This window comes from Acinonyx jubatus, chromosome C1, assembly GCF_027475565.1.
Source record: "Acinonyx jubatus isolate Ajub_Pintada_27869175 chromosome C1, VMU_Ajub_asm_v1.0, whole genome shotgun sequence".
Classification (NCBI taxonomy): Eukaryota; Metazoa; Chordata; class Mammalia; order Carnivora; family Felidae; genus Acinonyx; species Acinonyx jubatus.
In genome coordinates this window covers 204751845-204772037 of record NC_069381.1, presented here as the reverse complement: position 1 = coordinate 204772037, position 20193 = coordinate 204751845, and the positions used below count along the sequence as shown (strand labels likewise).

The following is a 20193-nucleotide window of genomic DNA, read 5'->3' as shown; positions in this document are numbered from 1 at the left end:
TCTCCTTCTCTCTCTGCCCCTCCTCCGCTCGCGCTTTGTCTCACTCTGTTTCTCAAAAATAAATCAATGTAAAAAAATTTTAAAAAATAAAAAACTGTGGCTTTTGAAGATATATGGCTACCTCACTAATCTTCCTTATCCTAATAGTTCTTTGTAATGTTAATTTTTGTTTTCATTCGTTTTTACTTTATTTTATTTTTTTGCACATAGAAAGACACCATTTATCATTCTTATTTGATGTTTAAGTGTGTAGTCATATCATCTGCAAACAATTAAAATCGTCCTAGTTCCTAATAACTGTGTAGGTTTTTTTTTTTTTAATTCTTGCCTCATTTTATTATCTGATATCCCTGAAAGCAGGGATTGAATAATAATGCTCATGTTGGGCATCCTATCTTTTTTCTTTTTCCTTTTTCTTTTTTTTTTTTTTTTTTTTTTTGAGAGAGAGAGAGAGAGAATGCATTCGGTGCAGGTGCAGAGGAAGAGGGAGAAGGGGAATCTTAAGCAGGCGCCGTGGTCAGTGCAGAGCCCAAAGCAGGGCTTGATCTCACAACGGTGAGATCATGACTTGAACTGACATCAAGAGTCATAGACTTAACCTCTGAGCCCCCCAGAGGCCCCCATCCTGTCTTACTTTTGGTTTTAGGGATAGGCCTTTAGTATCTCTGATGCTATCTTACCCCTTGAATTTAGCTCTGTGATCCGCAGGATCCATATTTGTATTTCTGGTGTAAACTTTCTTATTCAAATTGTATTATTACCTTAATACTCCATTCAAATTGCGAATATTTTATTTCATGTTTTTGCTTTTATATTCATGAGTGAAATTATCTCTAGTTCTCTTCCCTCACTTTGGTATTAAAGAAAATGCTAGCTTAAAAACATTGTGACACTCTCCATCTTTTTCCACTTTATTCCATTCTGGAATAAAAAAATAAATCTGTGAAATGAAATAGGGTATCTAGAAATATATCCAAGTAAATACGGTTACATACCAACTGACAAATTATGGCACTTCAAATTCTCAAATATCTCTCAGGTTAGACAATTTCATGAATACCACTTGGTTATTCATTCTGGATGAGAATAAAGTTAGGACTCCAGCTCACATTAACATAAAAATTAACTCCAAGTGGATAAAAACTATTTAAATTTTAAAAACAAAAATATTGAAACTACAGGAAAACATTTTAAGTGGAAATTTAGGGGAAACAGATTTAAGCAAATAAAAAATTTTCATTTCTATATGATTAATGGTACCATAAATAAAGTCAAAAGGAAATATTTAATCAGAGCAATTATTTGCAACTCTTTATATCTTTTGCAACACATACACACATTCCTGATTTTCAAACTCTTACAAATTAATACGAAGATAATAACACAAGGAAATATAAGCAAAAGACAGGAGTACACAGTTCAAAGAGAGGGGCACAAAAAGTTGCCAGCTTCACTTACAGTCATGAAAATGTAAATTAAAACAAATATGATGTATGATACTTGAATGAAGAAAAATTTTAAGATGAGTAATATTTAGTGACAGTGGGAATATCGGAAATAAACATTATCATACAGTGTTTATAATACTCACATATATGTAACCTTTGAGATGTAATTCTGTAATTCTTTTTTGTAAAGTTTATTTATTTATTTTGAGAGAGAGAAAGAGCATGAGTGAGGGAGGGGCAGAAAGACAGGAGAGAGAGAGAATCCCAAATAATTCGTCACTGCCAGCACAGAGCCCCATGTGGGGCTCAAACTCACAAACCATGAGATCATGACCTGGGCCGAAACCAAGCGTCAAGTAAGCTTACTGACTGAGCCACCCAGGCCCCCAGATGTAATTCTAATGTACCTTTTAAGTAGTGCATATACATATGTAACATGTGTGTTATTAGAAAAACACTAGAGCATAAAAGTATAATTACAAGGTTAAGTATTGTTGCACTGACCAAATTGTAATATCAGTTGGTAAGAGTGGGGTTGAATAAATTTTGGCACATCTGCATTTTAAAATAATATGTAGCCAATAAAAATTAGATGTATTTATTTTATTATTTTTAATTTTTTTTAATGTTTTATTTTTGAGAGAGAGAGAGAGAGCTAGTGAGGGAGGGGCAGAGAGAGAGAGGAAGTCACAGACTCTGAAGCAGCCTCCAGGATCTGAGCTGTCAGCACAGAGCCCGTCACAGGGCTCGAACCCACGAACCGTGAGATCATGACCTGAGCTGAAGTCGGATGCTTAACCGACTGAGTCACCCAGGTTCTCCCAAGCTAATACATTTATATGTACGTAATTTGGGGGCACCTGGGTGGTCCAGTCGGTTAAGCATCCGACTTCAGCTCAGGTTTGATCTCGCGGTTCGTTAGTTCAAGCCCTGCCTCAGGCTCTGTGCTGACAGCTCGGAGCCTGGAGCCTGCTTCGGATTCTGTGTCTCCCTCCCTCTCTGGCCCTCCCCCACTCACTCTCTCTCTCTCTCTCTCTCTCTCAAAAACAAATAAACAATAAATAAATAAACAAATAAACAATAAATAAATAAATAAATAAATAAATTAGCTTGGATGCCCATGGTATGTTGTTAAGAGAAAAAAGTAAGTTGCAGAATATATACTATGATATCTTGAAGGTATAAAACCTGTAAGTATATACATAAATATGGCTTATTTATATAAGCTTTAAAAAAGTATGAAAAACGTAGAATAAACTCATAACATTGGTTATGTCACAAGTTTGGGATTGTAAGGGGAAGAGAGGAAATTGGATCTCAGTTTATATGTTCTATATTGTGTTACAAGGGTATTTTTGTGGTGAAAAAATATTTTGTGAAGAAATTAGTGGAAATACATCTTAAAATGCTGTCAGAATTGGAAGCCACCCAAGTGTCTCTTGTAAAATTGTCTCCAAACGTTCAAATCCAACCTTATTCTGAGAGTTGCAAGTCGCCTTAAAGACCATATCAGATTCTTTTTTTATTATTATAATTTGACTTTGGTAATGAAAATGTCATATGGAATGATCAAAATCCCTTATGCATTTCACTTTATGAGTCCAACCACTGGGCTTGTCTGCCTGTCATAGAAGCCAGTTAAGTTCATCTGATACAGTCCATTCATAATCACTTGTAATAAAACTACTGTGGATTAATAAACATCTCCACGATTTTAGGGACTATTCATGTCATGATCTTTTTACCTCTTTCTGGGTGCATTGGGTATTTGTCTATTTCCAGGTTTCCAGCAGTCTGTTTTAGGCTGTGAAAAACTTGCTACATGAATCAGGGATTCTTAGACCTCTGCTCTGGGTGTCTGCTCCCCGAGGCTTTGAGACCTTGGATTTGGTGGCCAGCCTGCTAATGCCCTTGCCTCTTCCCACCTGCTTGTTTTATTATCTGGTATGCCTTCGTGGTGGGCCCCATAAGCTTAAGTCCTAAATCTCAGGATCTCTAGATGCAGCCCCCAATCTCTGGATGCAGCCAAGGTGTCTGGTTTAATCACTTTCCAAGGAAAAGGCAGCCTAAAAAGAAGATGAGTACAACACTGGAGACTTCTAAGGCTGTTCTGGGGGTCTTAGATGTCTTTAGTTTTGTCATTGCTCTCCTGAACTTCTGTACCACGACTTCAAATGGCCAGGTTGACCCCCTTTATTTGTGTAGTTCTCTGAGAATGTCAACTTCGGTGGAGAACAGGTTGGCCACAAAATCTGACTGTGTCTTGTTATTTCCCCTGGGGTGAAATTTCTTCCCGTTAACTTTGTTCCTACCTTTCAACTACTTGCAGCCTGGGGTTATTCCTCCATTTCTAACTTCCACCCGCAGCTTCTCCTTTCTCCTAAGAACTGCTCCAAAGAGAAGTCAAGTACAGTGTCTTTTACCGTAGATCCCAGGTATCTGCCGTACTTTTTGTGTTGCACGTCTCAGGACAGAGCATTTATCTGGGTAACATAAATGACTCGCTATGTTTTTCTCAACGGCATGGATCTAAAGTAGAGAAAAGAAAAGAGAAGAAAGAAGAGGAAGCCTGGGAAGAAACTTTTTTTCTTTTTTTTAACCTGAGAATTTTTTTCTGCATCACTAGCTGTGAAAACTGCCATAGCTTGCTTGGTTTTAAGGATATAAATAAAGGGAAGCCTGTACTTATAGGGTAGGAAGAAGAGAAATCCCAGTTACAAATACCACGTGATGGTGGTAGAACATGAATACCCAAGCCTGGAGACAGCAAATAAAAAGAAAGGGTCACCAGAAAGCTGGGTTAAGACTGAGAAATGACCTCAGAGAATTCTGCTGGCCAAAAGTCTTGACCACAGTAGGTAATAGAGCTAACGTTTATTGACTACTTTCTTCGTGCCAGATACACTTCTAAGACCTTTCTTTACTTGCAGTAATTATAAGCAGATGCTACAGCAGCAGCCACCTTGTAATGATGAGGCGACTTCTAGGGAAAGATTAAGCAGGTGTTCGGCGTCATACAGGTGGGAAGAGACAGAGCCAGCATATCCCCACCCTTGCTGTCTCCCTGCAATGGCTTCTGGCCTCTTAACCTTGACAGTAAGTGCCCGGAGGATGCTTTACTAAGGCTGCTCTCTGGAAGGAACACGTCCCTCAGTCTTCTCCCTGACAATCCCGCCCCAGTTTTGTCCGGGTGGCTCTGATGCATACAGTTATTGGCCCGCACTTTGAGAAATATCGGCTGTATTTTCGAAACCAGATTAAGCCAGCACTGAAAGGGATTCCTTGACGTTTTGGAGAAACACGTGTTTCCCTTACCGCCGCTGCTGCATCGGGCGAAGCAGCCTTTGTGGTCCTCCCTTGCACTAGATGCCCTGTGGCTCCCCACGGGGTGGCAAGGACAAATACTGTGGTTGCTAGGCAGCAGGCTGGCACGAAGCTAATTTAAACACATCCAGTTCAATACTAATTTGGAATGATCTCGCACTTCGCTCTGTTTTGACAATTCTCGGCTCCTTTTGAAAGGCAGCGAGCCTTCTTTTCTTTTTTTAATCTTGAATGACTTCATCTGTTTTCATAGGAGTTTCAATAAAATGAACAGTCTGTCCCTCTTCTGGTTTATTGGCTGTTAATCCTCTCCCCCATCTCGTCAATGTAAGGCTAACTATTCCCCACGCAAGAGTGCAGGCTTATTTCCCCATGCAGCAGAGAACTTCACAAAGTTATGATAAATTAAACATCAAGCCATAGTTGAGCAAAATGCACATCTATGTATATTTTTGAGCCCTACCTCGCTTTACAGCCTAGAAAACAGGTTCCGAATGATTAACTAAGTTGCTCCACTTCACATAGAGCCATAATTAAGCCTCTGGTCTCTCTGACCCTCAGGCTCCATGCCCTGACCCACTTGGCTCCCTCTGACTGTTTGAGAAATTCCTTTAAACCATGAAATTAATAGCCTGACCTGATGTGGACATTTCCACTGTTCACAAGGGAACATGCCCTTCATTTTGATAAACACTTAACTTTTCTACCTCAGTTTCTTTATCTCTAAACGAGCATATTCATTATTCCAGTGCTGTGTTTCTAAAAATAAATACAGCAATGATATGAAAACACTTGGAAAATAACAACTGGGGAGCACTGCCTTTATCTGATTCTCATAAGTGGCTTAAAATCAACATGTATAACTATTTAAAAAATCAAACACTTCCGTGATAGAAAAAAAAAAGCACCACCCCCCCCTTTCCTCCCACTGGGGGTTAGGGGAACCAGTAAAGGGATCTATAAACAGGATGCAGACTTCTTAAGCAAAACTTCCATAGCAAAGTTTTTATTTTGATATACACAAAAGAATAATATAAAGCCAGATGCTTAGAACACTAATTAAAGCTAAGCTCTCTGTTTGGTCTCTCAACAAAAAGATGAAAACAAAGAATCGAGAATGGTACAGTGGCCCAACAGAGGGTAAGGGTCTAGGGACCACTTGAGTTGAATGGCCAAGAGAGATACCGACAAAGTACTGAGGTATAGCAAGTTACTCTGCCAGCAAAGCCCTCTGCAATTTCTGGAAACCAGTCTGCTGCAGGAGTAGAATAATGATGAAATAAGAAGGCATGAATTGGAGAATCCAAGCGTCGCTTTGGTCAAGACATAAAACACTCAGGGATTTGAGAGTTATGGAAACATTAAAAGAATAGAAGCAAATATCTATGTCTACATCTACTGTTATATATGAATACACACACACACACACACACACGCTGATTGTGTACTATTCTCATCCAGACAGTATTAGGTTATTAGGGCAAGGAAAAGTTTAGATCTTAAGCAGGGGTTCTAGACTAGAAACTGTGGAGTTCTCTAGGTAAAAAAAAAAAAAAATAATGAAATAGAACCCAGGACTGAACAGGAAATACAAATCAGACTTAACACAGACAATAAATGTTGTAGAAATTTCTAGGCTTTCATAGGAAATCTACCCTAAAAATCAGCAGAACAAATGGTTGAGATCAGAGCAGATGCCAGTTTCACATGGGCAGAGAATGTTCTGCAGACAGCCAGGTCTACAGGACGTCCACGGGACACAAACACACACACATACACACACCCTCAGTCATTAACTTGCTAATACCCACGGAGACTGTCTTAGAAGGGAATAGGGCATATAATATTTCCCATATTTATTTGACCATGGAGAAATTCTGTCCATTTTCCCCATGTATCTGGAAACATATCTTTGAGAAATGCTGATATAAATCTGATAGAAGGAGATCATCAGAAACTAGGGGCACAATACAGCTCAAGTAAAACAGAATCTATTAGGTGAACCTTGACATGCATTTCATTAAAGCAGACAGTGATGAAGAGAAAGAATATTAAAGCTCCCAAAGTATGAAATAAATTGTTTCTTTCTTTTCATGGATAAAGCTTTTACCATTAGAATCCAAAATGTCTGCCTCCGTTCTGAGAGTAAACCTCTTGCAATGCTGGGCCACAACCCCAAATGTGGTTTCCATGTAGCAAATTACAAGTATACGCAAGGTTAATTTCAAAGTTTGTCGTAAATAATACTGCTCATAAAGTTCAGAGAAACGCCATTTTCCAGCCCTTAAATTTCTCGTCTCAACCCCTTACCTAATTACTGGATTATTTTTTTCTCTGCTCCAAGAAGTAAATGTGAACTGGCTTAAAGCTACTGCTTTAGATGTCCACGGAAACTGCTCTCACTTCATTTGGGTGGAGCTAATTACCCTCTGTTTACAAAGGGCTAAATTGTTCACATAGAAAATTCTTCTCCCACTGATTTATGCTGTTAACTCTGGATCACATACAAAATGCATTCAGAGAAGGGTCTTGTCCCGCTGCCTGAAAGATTGGACTGGATTTATTATTCAACAACATTTATCACTTACTAAGTTGTTGATAACCAAATGGATGTAACACAGTCCTTGCCTTCGAGGAACACCAGGGACACCTGGGTGGCTCCCTCCGTTAGCGTTAAGTGTCTGATTCTTGATTTCAGCTCCGGTCATGATCTCACCATTCATGGGATCGAGCCCTGCATCAGGCTCTGCGCTGACACTGTGCAGCCTGCTCGAGGTTCTCTTTCTTCCTCTCTGACTGCCCCTCACCAGCTCACACACACGCACGCACACACGGTCTCTCTCTCTTTCTCAAAATAAACAAATAAATGGAAAAAAAAAAAACTAAAACAATTAAAAAAAAAAAAAAAGAGCTCACCACCAGGCCAAAATTTAAGAGACCACTGGTCAGAATTTTGCAACACAATCTAATACGTAACTCAGGAGTACTACTGTAAAATAGGAAAACAAAGTCAGGTTCACCTGTTAAGGAAAAAAAAATAGCTAAAGGCAGACAAGAGACTGGATTGATTTGCTTGAGGGGGATGAATAAGACTGAAGGGAAGTTGGACACATAGAAGACTATTTTAATAGGCCAGCTGGGTTAAAGACCTACACTAACATACAGCAGCATGATTATGGTGACAGTAAAGGGCTATGAAAGATGTGACATTGGCAGAAGTTGGTGACTGAAAAGAGAGCAAGGGAGAGGAATATGTTGGGGACTACTCCCACATATCTGGCTTGGGCTCATAGCTAGATAGTTTTGCCCGTAATTTAAATAAGACGGCCAGAAGCAAGTAAAGATTGCTCAAGCAGGGATGGATGAAACAAGGAAGAGAATGCCACTGGCCAACATGTATATCGAGACGAGAGATGCCCAAGAAGGAGTGAGGTAGGTAGGTGTCCACACAGGAGGAAGGGACGGGCAGCTGCTCTGAATCTGAAAGGTGAGGCTTTAAGCCTGGAAGAGGTTACCCAGAAATGCCACAGGGACCTGGCTGGAGCTGGGACGTGAGTCCTTGGGCTACATTCCTGCTTAAGGGGCTGGTAAAGCGGGTCCTGCTTCGGCAGTGGAAATGGAGTGGAAAGAGAGATGCAGAAAACAAGAAGAAACTGATTTCTGAGAATTAAAGAAGAGTCCTTAGCAAGTACAAATCCATGGCATGAAATGCCAAAACAGTATCCCATAAGGAAGAGTCTGCTGGATTTGGGTATTCAGACTCATTGGTAGTTCATTAACAGGATAGTTTCAGAGACTGAGGACAACCTGAGTACAGCAGGTTAAACCCTGAAAAGGTGTGTTATCTTATCAGGCAAGGTGTTAGTACATTGTTGTCTCTTTATCTACAAGGCATTTTGAGAGTAAACCCAATAAAAGGATGGCAACCCTTCAAAGTACTCCATGCTGCTAAAGTTAAAAATAGTTCAGCGGGCTGTTACATTGTAAACTAAAATATTGCTGAATTTGTTAAGGACAATTTTGTAAACATAAGAAACAATATGATCAAATGAGCATAATATTGAAAGAGAAGTTTCTTCCTCTTCCTCTTCTTCTCCACCATTTGGTTCCAGAAAGATAGCTTCAGCTAATTCAAGAGAAAATTATAAATCTTCAAGGTAAAAGCCGCATCATGTTGCGAAGTAAAGAACATGTGAGACAATTTGGATCCCCGACATAGCAAAGAAAATTATGGGGAGAGGAGGCTTGGCTATGACTTAAAATATATTTCATGCTGCCCATTTTTATTAACTAAAAGAAACATATCTAACTAGAATGAAACGTATCCTGTCTCCGGAAAATAGGGAATTCCACTTCTCTTTTATGGTTAAAATAATTTCATGTGCTTCGTGTTTAATTTTGAACTACATATTATGTGCATGGATAAAGAAACCATTCTTTTAGTCAAAACGCCTTTGTACTTTGTACAAATTGTGTGACTCTCATATGTGGAATAATGTGCCCTCAAACTTACCCAGAAGTAAGAATAAGTGTTTTTAATAAATGATTTGGGGCTTTGGTGGTTTTTTTTTTTTTTTGCATGTATAAATTAAGTAAAAATGAATGCTATTTTCTGATTCTGAATCGTTGGGCAGCAGATGAATGATTCTCATGCATGCATTAACTTTATACGAGAGCACAACAGTAAGCAAGATTTCCCTCACTTTAGAACCAACTCCTATGATATAACATCAGAGCCACATGCACAATTTAAATTACTGAAAGCTATTGGGGAAAAAAACTAAAAAAAAATCTCTCCAGGGTGCCTGGCTGGTTCAGTCGAAAGAACATGTGATTCGACCTCGGGATCGTGAGTTTGAGCCCCACACTGAGTGTAGAGAGTACTTAAATAAGTAAAACCTAGAAAAAAAATTTTAAATAAAAATAAATAAATGAATCTCTCTAGATTAGAAAAAAGCCATTATCCTTTCTGAATAAAATAAGTGTGAACAGAAAAAATTTTGTTTCCGTTTTGAAGACTAAGGCTCTTAATTCACTAATAAGGTTTTGTTGGAGGCTAAGGGACTCCAATGTTGTGTGTACTTTTTAAAAGTAAGCTTGTAAGGTAAGCTATATTTATTTTGCGACTTCAACTAATGGAAAAATCACATCAAAATTTGTTATTGTCCTCTATTGTAACTAATCTTACTTATGTGTGGTAATTTTGTTTCTATCGTGGCCAGAAGAACAATGGATCACCCATTTTATTTTTACACTAAATGTATAACACTAAAGATAATAAACATACAAAAACCAATAAGGGGGGGGTGTCTGGATGGCTCAGTCGGTTAAGCATCCAATTCTTGGTTTCGGTTCAGGTCATGATCTCACACTCCGTGAGTTCGAGCCCCACATCGGGCTCTGTGCTGACAGCTCAGAGCCTGGAGCCTGCTTCAGATTCTGTGTCTCCCCCTCTCTCTGCCTTGCCCCTGCTCATGCTCTGTCTCTCTCTGTCTCAAATATAAATAAAAACATTAAAAAATTTTTTTAAATTAAAAAAAAAAGGTAAATTTAAATGCATTTAGTTTTTAGTGCCATTAGGATAAAATCTAATAGAAAACGCCAAAGAAAACAAAATAGTTTTGAGTTTCACATTAACGACCTTGAAGAAATTTATTGTCTAGCCACCAAAATCCCTAGAATAATAGTCTTGCTTCCAAATATGCAAAACTGTTCCAGTTCTAAATTGGCTTCCTCTTCTGCATAATAAAAATCATCCTGTAATGTCTGGTGGTAAGTGGATGAAAACACAAAAGGACGAGCCCAAAACCCTGGCATATAAAAAACGTTTAGAAAGAGCCCATTTGAAGTTTGAACCTAAAAGTTTCAGTGGCATTGAATTACAACCCAGATTTTATGCCTTACATGGGAAGGATGATTCAATCATAATATAACCAAGGTTTTCAGTACCATCCATTTTTCATGTCTTGACAAATTACTTCTGAGATCCAGCTGGGAAATTCGAACCTATGGTCCTGGGTCAGGCACAGGTGTGATTTACGAAAGTCTAATTTTACAGTTTGCTCAACTACCTTAATACAGCACAGCTTAAAAAAAAAAAAAAAATATGCCAAATATTTTGATTCACTTTCAGTTTGGATTACTTGAGGCTGCTCTATCATTCAATGTAATAAAATAGTTGAAAAACGATTCTCATTTATGGTTGGCATTTCACAGGGCATTCTGTTTTACATGGTACATGCACATTTATAGACATGGTAACACTGTCTCATATGAAGCAATAGTTTGAAAGCTCAGACCCAAACTCCATTAAATTAGATGGTACCGTGATTTCTGAAACTGAGTAATATCTGTATTTACGTCGCTTATTTCGTCCAAACATTTGTTTCCTTTACCAAGAGTATAGTACACGTTGTAAAAACTCACTGCGTTCACCTTATTTTGATACTACAAAAAATAATTATTTCATTTGAAAGGAATACATAAATGTAATCCAATTAAACAAAAAGCATTTTCAGTGGCTTTTCCCTTTTTCTCTAAAATGTCAACACGGTGAGTGAACCTGTGTCCTGCAGGGATCGCCTCATGTTCTACCTGCCGGCCTGGCTACTAACATAGTGTCTCGGTGTGGATGATAAGTTATCCAGCCATCTTTTCAATACATAATTTGCCTAAATTAACTTAATTTCATGATGCTGCATTTTCAACATTCGTCCGATAGGCATAATTACTTCTAAACTTAATAAAGTCTGGCATGAATGTGAAATTACCACCATCATGTTACAAACACAGAATTCACCCCAGTGGTGACTAAGGGCCACCATGAATACCTTTTGTGGTTGCATACGTCTTTTTGGCAAGAAACTAGTCCTGTAATTAAATAAACCTCCATGCCCACAAAAAAAAAAAAAAAAAGAAGAATTTTCATCTGAAAAGCCATTTATTACCTGCTTATTACTCTGTAGCCAGAATCTAATAATCAGCCCTTTTAAGAGAAGGACAGATTACATTGCCAAACCCAAATTGCTATTTGAGGTAAGTAACATAATTTGAATTGATTCTGATGATTCTCTAAAGAGAAAGGGGGAAAGGAAAAAGATGAAATATTTTCTTTATATTATTTTAGGGTGCCTTGTGCAGTTGCTTAACCTTTTCTAAAGTATTTAGATTCCTAGAACTTTCATAGGGTCATGTTTAGTTATTTCCAAAAGAAAAAGGATATAGGAAATACATTCATTCACATAAATATTGAATGCCCACTGTAAATGGGGTTTACATGCTGCAGTTGATATATGCCCTTTCAGCTAGAGAGTAATGTCGATTTTCAGAGCCCACTGTGTGAAGTCAGGACCCACCCAATGCTTCTAGACCACGGGCAGACAGTACAAGGACCACATTGTCACTCCAGTAGAATGGTGGATTTGAGGGCCCCAACAGAGCTTCTGAGTCAGCGGATCTCATGTGGGACCCAGGAATCTGCATTTTAATTAACAATCCCTAGTAACTAATGGACACAATGCCGTTTAGGAAGCACTCTCCTAATGGTCTAAGAGCCTTGGAGCATGTTGACCTTGCTCAGCTTTTTTTGTGTCTAAACAACAGCAGAGATAGCAAACATAAAAGCTGAACGAGCAGAGATAGTAAATTAATAAAATGTGAATTGGGGCATGGCTGTTTGGAAAAATTAGCCAACTCAGCAGATTTTTGCTGGATTTCACGGTCTTCACCTTTGAAGTAGCTGGTGGCAGCTTCCACTGTAAAGAGGATAGGAGTCAGTATTTTGAAAGCAGTGCTGTGGGCTAGGTGGGTAGTAAGGAGAAAATGGAACCGGTGCCTTACTGTGACAGGCACGGATGGGACCTGTGACTTTGAGTTTGCGACAGGTCATTTCAGCTTGGTGTTCAGACAAAGAGGAGTTCTAGTCATAATTAAAATAGTTCTTAATGAGAGGGACTCTGTGGGCTGGAACAAAGAATAGAGAATAATTTTCTATGCGTAACATTTCCCAAATGCCATTACTCTGTAGGAGAAACATTTATGTGTTTGTAAAATGCACTAGCTTTCTTAGAGTCCAAGAAATCACAGATCTAGCTGGCTTTTTAAGGGTCAACTACTCCACCCCAATCTTCAGCTACCCACCTCCACCAGATATGTGAAACATAGTAAATAAATTCAGAAGGAATTGGATTAAAGCAAACCTCTCTGATAGAGCTAAAAATCTCTCCAAAACACTGTGCTTTCATAAATCAAGGAAAACTGGTTGTTGTTATCAACTATTGTGAATGTGAATTATACATTGAATCAAACATGTTGGGAAAACTTACCTTTTTAATGTTTATTAATTTTTGAGAGAGAGAGAGAGAGTGTTTGTGTGTTTTCCTCCCATCCCCTCCCCCCTACCGCCCCTGAGCAGGAAAAGGACAGAGAGAAAGGGGACAGAAGATCCAGAAGGGCTCGGTGCTGACAGCAACGAGCCTAATGCGGGCTCACGACCTGATCCGAAGTTGGATGCTCAACGAGTTGAGCCACCCAGGTGTCCCCAAAACTGATTATTTTTAAAGCAAGTGTTTATTAAGCACTCACCCTTTGTTAGGTGTTTTATAGGAAGTACCTTATTAGATCCTGTTGAAGTTAGTAGTATTTAGACAGATAGAGACCTTTAGAGTTAATTAAGTTACTTCATTGAAATCCCACAGCTAACACCAAAATTCAAAACCAGGTCTGTCTGACTCCCAGACACCATACAGACATTTGGAATGATGGGCCAGATGTGCTTAAAAGAAAAAAAAAAGTCTACAATCATCAAACAACTCACAAATTAGCTGAAGGGACTTTTAGAGTTAGACAAATCCAGTTTGAAGTCCTACTTCTATCATGGCAAAGATCTGAGCCTCTCCTTGCCATTGTGATTTATAAAAACGGAACAATAAAATCTCATCAAGTGCTTGTTAAAATCATATGTAAAGCACCTTGTAGTGCGGTATCTGACAGGCACTTGCCACTCCAAAGCAAAAAAGAGGTAGTTCTTTGCTAGACTATACTAATATGAGAAAGCATTACACCCATTGTGTGAAATTCAGGATATACATATCTCAGATTCGGTTAAGCCTTTGGCATATTTTGAGTATCATGTGAAATATGCATGAAGTATACGTGTTTATCATGTCTAAACATAGATACTATCCCTAGCAAGAAAGGGTAGTGAGTCAATCAGTGCATCTTTGTGCCATTTAAACTTCCAGAGTAGGGGGAGTAGACAGAGATATTATGGGACAGAAACTTCTAATCCAGTCTAATATCCTGGTTATTCACTAACTAAATCTGAGATCCTAATCAGTGAAATGGTTTGACCAAAAATCATGTGGGAAATCAATAATAATGGGTTCGTTCCAGAACAAGAATAAAACAGTGTAGCTCCTGGTTCGGTGCTGTTCCCTCTATTTGCCTTTTTCTTGTAACAAATATGTATTGGTTTGGCGATTTTTTTGCCAAGAATCTTTAAAATACTTTGAGTATTCTGTCCTAAGAAAATAATCCAAACTGGGTCAGACTAGGGGGAGAAATACTCTGAACACATTCATGGTTTTTTTAACTTCTCATTTTTCATAAAAGACTTATTTTTATTAAAATACTCATTTTGGGGGGCGCCTGGGTGGCGCAGTCGGTTAAGCGTCCGACTTCAACCAGGTCACGATCTCGCGGTCCGGGAGTTCGAGCCCCGCGTCAGGCTCTGGGCTGATGGCTCAGAGCCTGGAGCCTGTTTCCGATTCTGTGTCTCCCTCTCTCTCTCTGCTCCTCCCCCGTTCATGCTCTGTCTCTCTCTGTCCCAAAAATAAATAAACGTTGAAAAAAAAATTTAAAAAAACAAAAAAAATACTCATTTTGGGGGGCGCCTGGGTGCTCAGTCAGTTAAGCGTCTGACTCTTGATTTTGGTTCAGGTCATGATCTTGCAGTTCATAAGATCCAGCCCTGCATCAGGCTCTGTGGTGACAGTGTGGAGCCTGCTTGGGACTCTCTCTCTCTCCCTCTCTCTCTCTCTCTCTCTCTCTCTCTCTGTCACAAATATAAATAAATAAATTTTTTTCTTTTAAAGTGAAGATGGAACTTTTCATCCAAGGAGCACGGTGGGGCTTGGTTCTCTTCTTATTTCCAGAAACATGGGATTTGCAGAATTGGTTTGGGAATTTCATTTTAGGAAAATATTCATTTTCATTGCAGTTTAGTTAAATATTCAGTGTGGTCCCCGTTCCTCTTCTCCGTCCACAGCCCACCCCGCTCTCCTGAATTCCCTTTGCCTTTATCCATGTTCATTTGGTTGCTGGTTTTCTCCATTACTGGTTTTCTCCAGCTGGCTTTCTCTAGTTGCTGGTTTTCTCCACTGTTCTCTGCCAACATCCTCCTCCTCCCGTCTTGGTCCCAGGCTCACGTGCTCTTCAGCCTCAGTCCCCAGCTTGTGTGTGGGTGCTGTCCTGAACAAATAGGGTCATGGTGCCAAGAAAGTTCAAGGTTAGAGAAATCCAGAGCAGCCGAGGGTACCCAACCACTCTCCCTTCTCCCTGCCTTTCCCTGCACTTTTTATTTTTAATTTTAATGTCAATTTTTTATTTTTGAGAGGTGGGGAGAGGCAGAGACAGGGGAAGACAGAGAATCCGAAGCAGGCTCCAGGCTCTGAGCTGTTAGCACAGAGCCCAACATGGGTCTTAAACCCATGAACCGTGAGCCAACATCAGACGCTTAACCGACTGAGCCATGCAGGGGCCCCCTGCATCTTGAGCCAGATGCGCGCACCCAGGGCTCCCCACCAACCTTTCTGGAGTGCCCTTGGGCCATTCCCTCCCACGTTCTGTTCACTTTCTCTTCTGCAAAGACAGTGGCAGTGTTTCCTTTGCTTCTGGCGCTTCCACACCCCAAGTGACTCTTCTCCCACAGCTTTCCTTGCCTGTCCCCTTCCCGGTTCCAGACAGCCACAGGTCGTTATTTCTCACCTTGTGGGAAGCTCATTGATCCTCGTTTTCTTCACCGTAGAGGACAAGATCTCCTTATAATCCTCATGCCAGATGCTTTATCCCCAGGTTCCTGTAATTTTAGGATCAAAAGGAATCTGAGGGGTGCCTGGGTGGCTCAGTCAGTGAAGCGACCGACTTTGGCTCAGGTCATGAGCTTGCGGTTCCTGAGTTCAAGCCCCGCATCAGGCTCTCTGCTGTTAGCACCAAGGAACCCCTTCAGACCCTCTGTCCCCCTGGTTCTCTGCCTGTCCCCTGCTTATTCTCTCTCTCTCTCTTTCTCTCTCTTAAAAATAGATAAATACTTTAAAAAAGAAAGAAAGAAAGAAAGAAAGAAAGAAAGAAAGAAAGCAAGCAATCTTAAAAGCCACCTAGTGAAATCCCCATTACTACTCTGTGGTCTACCACTGCCAGGTCCGTGGTTGGTGCTTGGGAAATATTTGCCATCAATCAGCATTGCAAAATCAGCCATTATGTACCACTGTAAGACAGTTATTTTATACTCTTAACTTTGTTTTTCAAAAAGTCGCTTGTCATGTTTTATTCCTACCTATCTATAAAAATCAGTGAGTAATCATGGAGAAGGCTAACCCTTAGAAGGCATTGAGGTAAAACTGAAAAACTGATTTCAAATTGACAGTCCAGCTGACATAGAGGGGAAGAGATAAGTTACTGATGCAAGGACAAGAAGAAATGGGCTAAAGTTACAATGAAAAGATTACATAGAAATAATGATATCTTCTACCAGTAAGAGCTGTTAAATAATGGAAGGTTGCTAAGGAAAACTAAAACGTGACTGTACTTGAGGTTAGTAATGAATCTGGTATGATTCATGGGCTGATTAAATTAGACTTTCCTTGATGGCGTAAAATAGAATAAATATGTTAAATGGTTCCTCCTCCAAGATTCTGGGAAAGGTTAGATTTCCATTTCACTAGAAAATATGAAATGATTATCATTACCCAGCCCCTTCCCTACCTTAAAATCGCTAATATAGCTCCCTGTTAACACTACCCCAGAGATGACATGAAGTGTATTCGCTGTGCTTTTTGCCAAGATGGCTAATTTTTTTTAATGATAATTTTTAATTGTCATTTTTTTTCTTTTAGGCTTGTAAATTTTATAGCTCCCAATGGTATGTGGTAAACTACAAATATGAACAATATTCTGGAGACTTCCGACAGTTACCCCGGTAAGAACCTGTCATATTAAATGGGTTTTTCCATGTATAAAATACGTTCTCAGTTTAAGTTCTACAGTTGTTCATGAATACATGCACGTTAACTAGTGTCAAGGTCTATTTTACAAAATTTAAAAATAGGAGTCATGATACAGCATTTTGGTCAACAATGTACATTTTGTTGTATATGAACAGAGTTGATTGTAAGATACAAATGTATGCTTATTTAATTTTCTAACAAAGTCTTTTTTTTTTCAATATATATTTATTTTGGGGAGAGTACAAGTTGGAGAGGGGCAGAGAGAGAGGGACAGAGAATCCGAAGTGGGCTCTGCCGTGACAGCAGCAAGCCCGATGTGGGGCTTGAACTCACAAACCGCGATGTCATGACCGGAGCCGAAGTCGGATGCTCAACAAACTGAACCACCCAGGTGTCCCTGAACAAATTCTTGAAGTGTTACTCTATCACTCTTTTGTGAGCTGTTATTTCAATAGAGCAGATACAACAGGACTGGAAAAAAACAGTGTGGACCAAAACATGTTTCTGAGGATATTCTGTATTTAGCATTCAGATTTGCCACTGGCTTCATGTATTTCCATGCTGGGATACCAAGAGTCATGAAAGTAGACAACCTCTGCAGAAATGTTACATGTCTAAGAACAGCAAAAAGGGAAAAATTAACAGCTTTTTCTTTCTTCTGGACTAAGTAAAGTCTTTGGGAGAAGGTGTCTCTGTTCTGTACCTGTTCAAACGTCACCTTCACAGACAAGCTTGCCTGACCTACTACCTGAACTAAAGTAGTCATTTATTCAGTGTCCGTGTCCCCCACTAAAGCAAAAATCCCCAAAGGGCAGGGACTTTTCCTTGCAGAATCCCCTACAAGGGAGGAGAATGCCTGGCCTCTGGTCAGTGTGTAATAATGACTTATTGAATAAGTAAAGTAAGTGAATGGCAAATTTTGAAATACAGCATTCCTTTAAAAAAAGAAAGAAAAGAAATATAATATTCATGGAAGGGATTGGAGTTGCTCGAATTCAAAGAACTGCAATGAATTGGAATCTCCTAACACATTGGTTCATCTAACTAAAACAATGCAAATAATCCAGAAAAACACAACAATCAAAAGCGAAGTTATTAACACTTCCCTCAAGTGAAGGCATCGAGAAGGTACTTGTTGCGTCTAACTTTTTAGTGGGTGTGTGGTTTATTTTTTTTTATGTTTATTTTTGAGAGAGAGAGAGAGACAGTGTGTGAGTGGGGTAGGGGCAGAGAGAGATGGAGACACAGAATCTGAAGCAGGCTCCAGGCTCTGAGCTGTCAGCACAGAGCCTGACATGGGGCTCCAACTCATGACCCACAAGATCATGACCTGAGCCAAAGTCAGACACTCAACTGACTGAGCAGCCCAGGCACCCCTATGTGGACACGTGGTTTAGATTTGGGCACTATTTGCACAAATTTCCCATGCCCCCAGCAGCAGCTGTTCCAGGCTTGGATACTTGGATAGGCTGCTCTCTACCCACAAATGCAGAATTTGAAGGAGCTGCAGAATAGTTCAGAGAAGGTAGCGTCTGAGCTCAGACCTGAAGGGACAGTAGCTCCCAGCACTGTGGTCTTGGGAAAGGATTCCCAGAGGAAACAGCAAGGGCAGGGGCCCTGACCTTGGAACCAGCATGGTCTCTTGAGCAGAATGGGGAGGCTGGAACTGAGGTGGAAAGGTTATAGTGAAGTGAAACCATGGAACGAGGCAAGGGACCTGGCGGGCCCTGGAAGAGAGAGCTTGGATTCATTCCCACTGCAACAGAAGCCTGTGGAAATTTTAGCCTAGAGTGTGATGTGATCCAGTTTAATTCTTTAAAAGATCATTTGGTGTACTCTAAGGAGAATGGGATTGTAGGAGTGAGTATACAGGAAAAAAAAGAAAGATGTGAATGGGAAGGAGGCTATTCTATTTCTTTATTTCTTTAAGTTTTTATTTATTTTGAGAGAGAGAGAGAGAGAGCCAGGGAAGGGCAGAGAAGGAAGAAGAGAGAATCCCAAGCAAGCTCCACGTTATCAGCGCAGAGCCCATTTCGGGGCTCAGTCTCACAAACAACGAGATCATGACCTGAGCTGAAATCAAGAGTCGGACACGTAACCGACTGAGCCACCCAGGCGCCCAGTATTTTTCAGTTGCAAAACGATGTTCCTCCAAAGCAGCAAACCTTTTTGCAAACAGCCAACATTAACTTTTACCAAATCTCTGGACATCCCCTTAAATTCAGGTCACTCCTGATATAACCTCCCGTATGGACTTTCGTGCTAAGAAGGTCTACCATACCCCCAGCTTTCGTGAGTAATTACTATGTATATTCAGAGTGTCTGGGCCTTAGTCACACACGTTTTGTAGGCACAATTGAAAAGAAAAGTATTTTTTTTTACCATCGAGACTTCCTCTTTCTGAAAACGGTTCTGAGAAGTGGTCACGACTTGGAAACTGCGTCCAAGCGGTTGGAAGATCTCATATGAAGTGAGAGATTGTAGAAAGTGGCATTTAGCTGCCCTTCCAAGTACGTGCCTTCCCACTGACTTCAGGTCTGTTGGAATCTTTAGCAGCTTGATCCCCAAACATCTTTTCTTTATCTTCATGATGCCATCAAGAAAAAAATATATGAGAGATTTTGCCTTCACGGTATTCGTTCTCCATTAAAACAACAGAGGAACCACCTCGAACAAAAACGAGGTCTGGATATCATAGAGCATGAGAAGAACCTCGTGAGAAGTAGACAAAAGTAACGAAAATATTGTTGAGAATTTCCCTTAATTAACTAAAGGAAGTAGAAGTTGATACCACGAAGGGGAAGAATACTCCTGCCACAAAGTCAGAGATTTCAATGAACTGTGTGAAAATCAGAAGTTCTAGAATGTAATCTTCACACATCCCCTGAAATGATGAAGACTGTAAGACTGAATGAAAAAAATCTTTTTTTAAATGATTTTACAAAGTGAAGCACTCCCCATTAAAGACTACACACATATTTAGGTCAGTAGTAGAAACAGATCATTTAGTTGGCCTTCAGAGGCTATTAGAAGTAAATCATGTTCGTGCCTCCCGGATTAGAAGAATTCTCCAATGCCCGCTACCAATTTAAACTGATCATTTCTTTTTATGGGTTGCTGAGGCTACAAAATGAAACCTTGCAATTGTGGAAGAGTGAAAACCGAAGTGTGTTTATTCACCTAATTTTTATTCTTTA

At 39.8% G+C, this 20193-nt stretch overlaps 1 protein-coding gene across 12 annotated transcripts in view; it reads left to right on the top strand.

Annotated features, from left to right (window-relative positions):
- Positions 1–20193, top strand: part of DOCK10 (dedicator of cytokinesis 10) — a 268554-nt gene that overhangs the window by 128878 nt on the left and 119483 nt on the right. For all 12 annotated transcript variants that reach the window (XM_053215871.1, XM_027049213.2, XM_053215870.1 and 9 more), the window contains exon 4: positions 16886–16968. In XM_053215871.1, coding sequence (XP_053071846.1) covers positions 16886–16968 — 83 coding nt within the window. The remainder of the gene's footprint in view (positions 1–16885; positions 16969–20193) is intronic.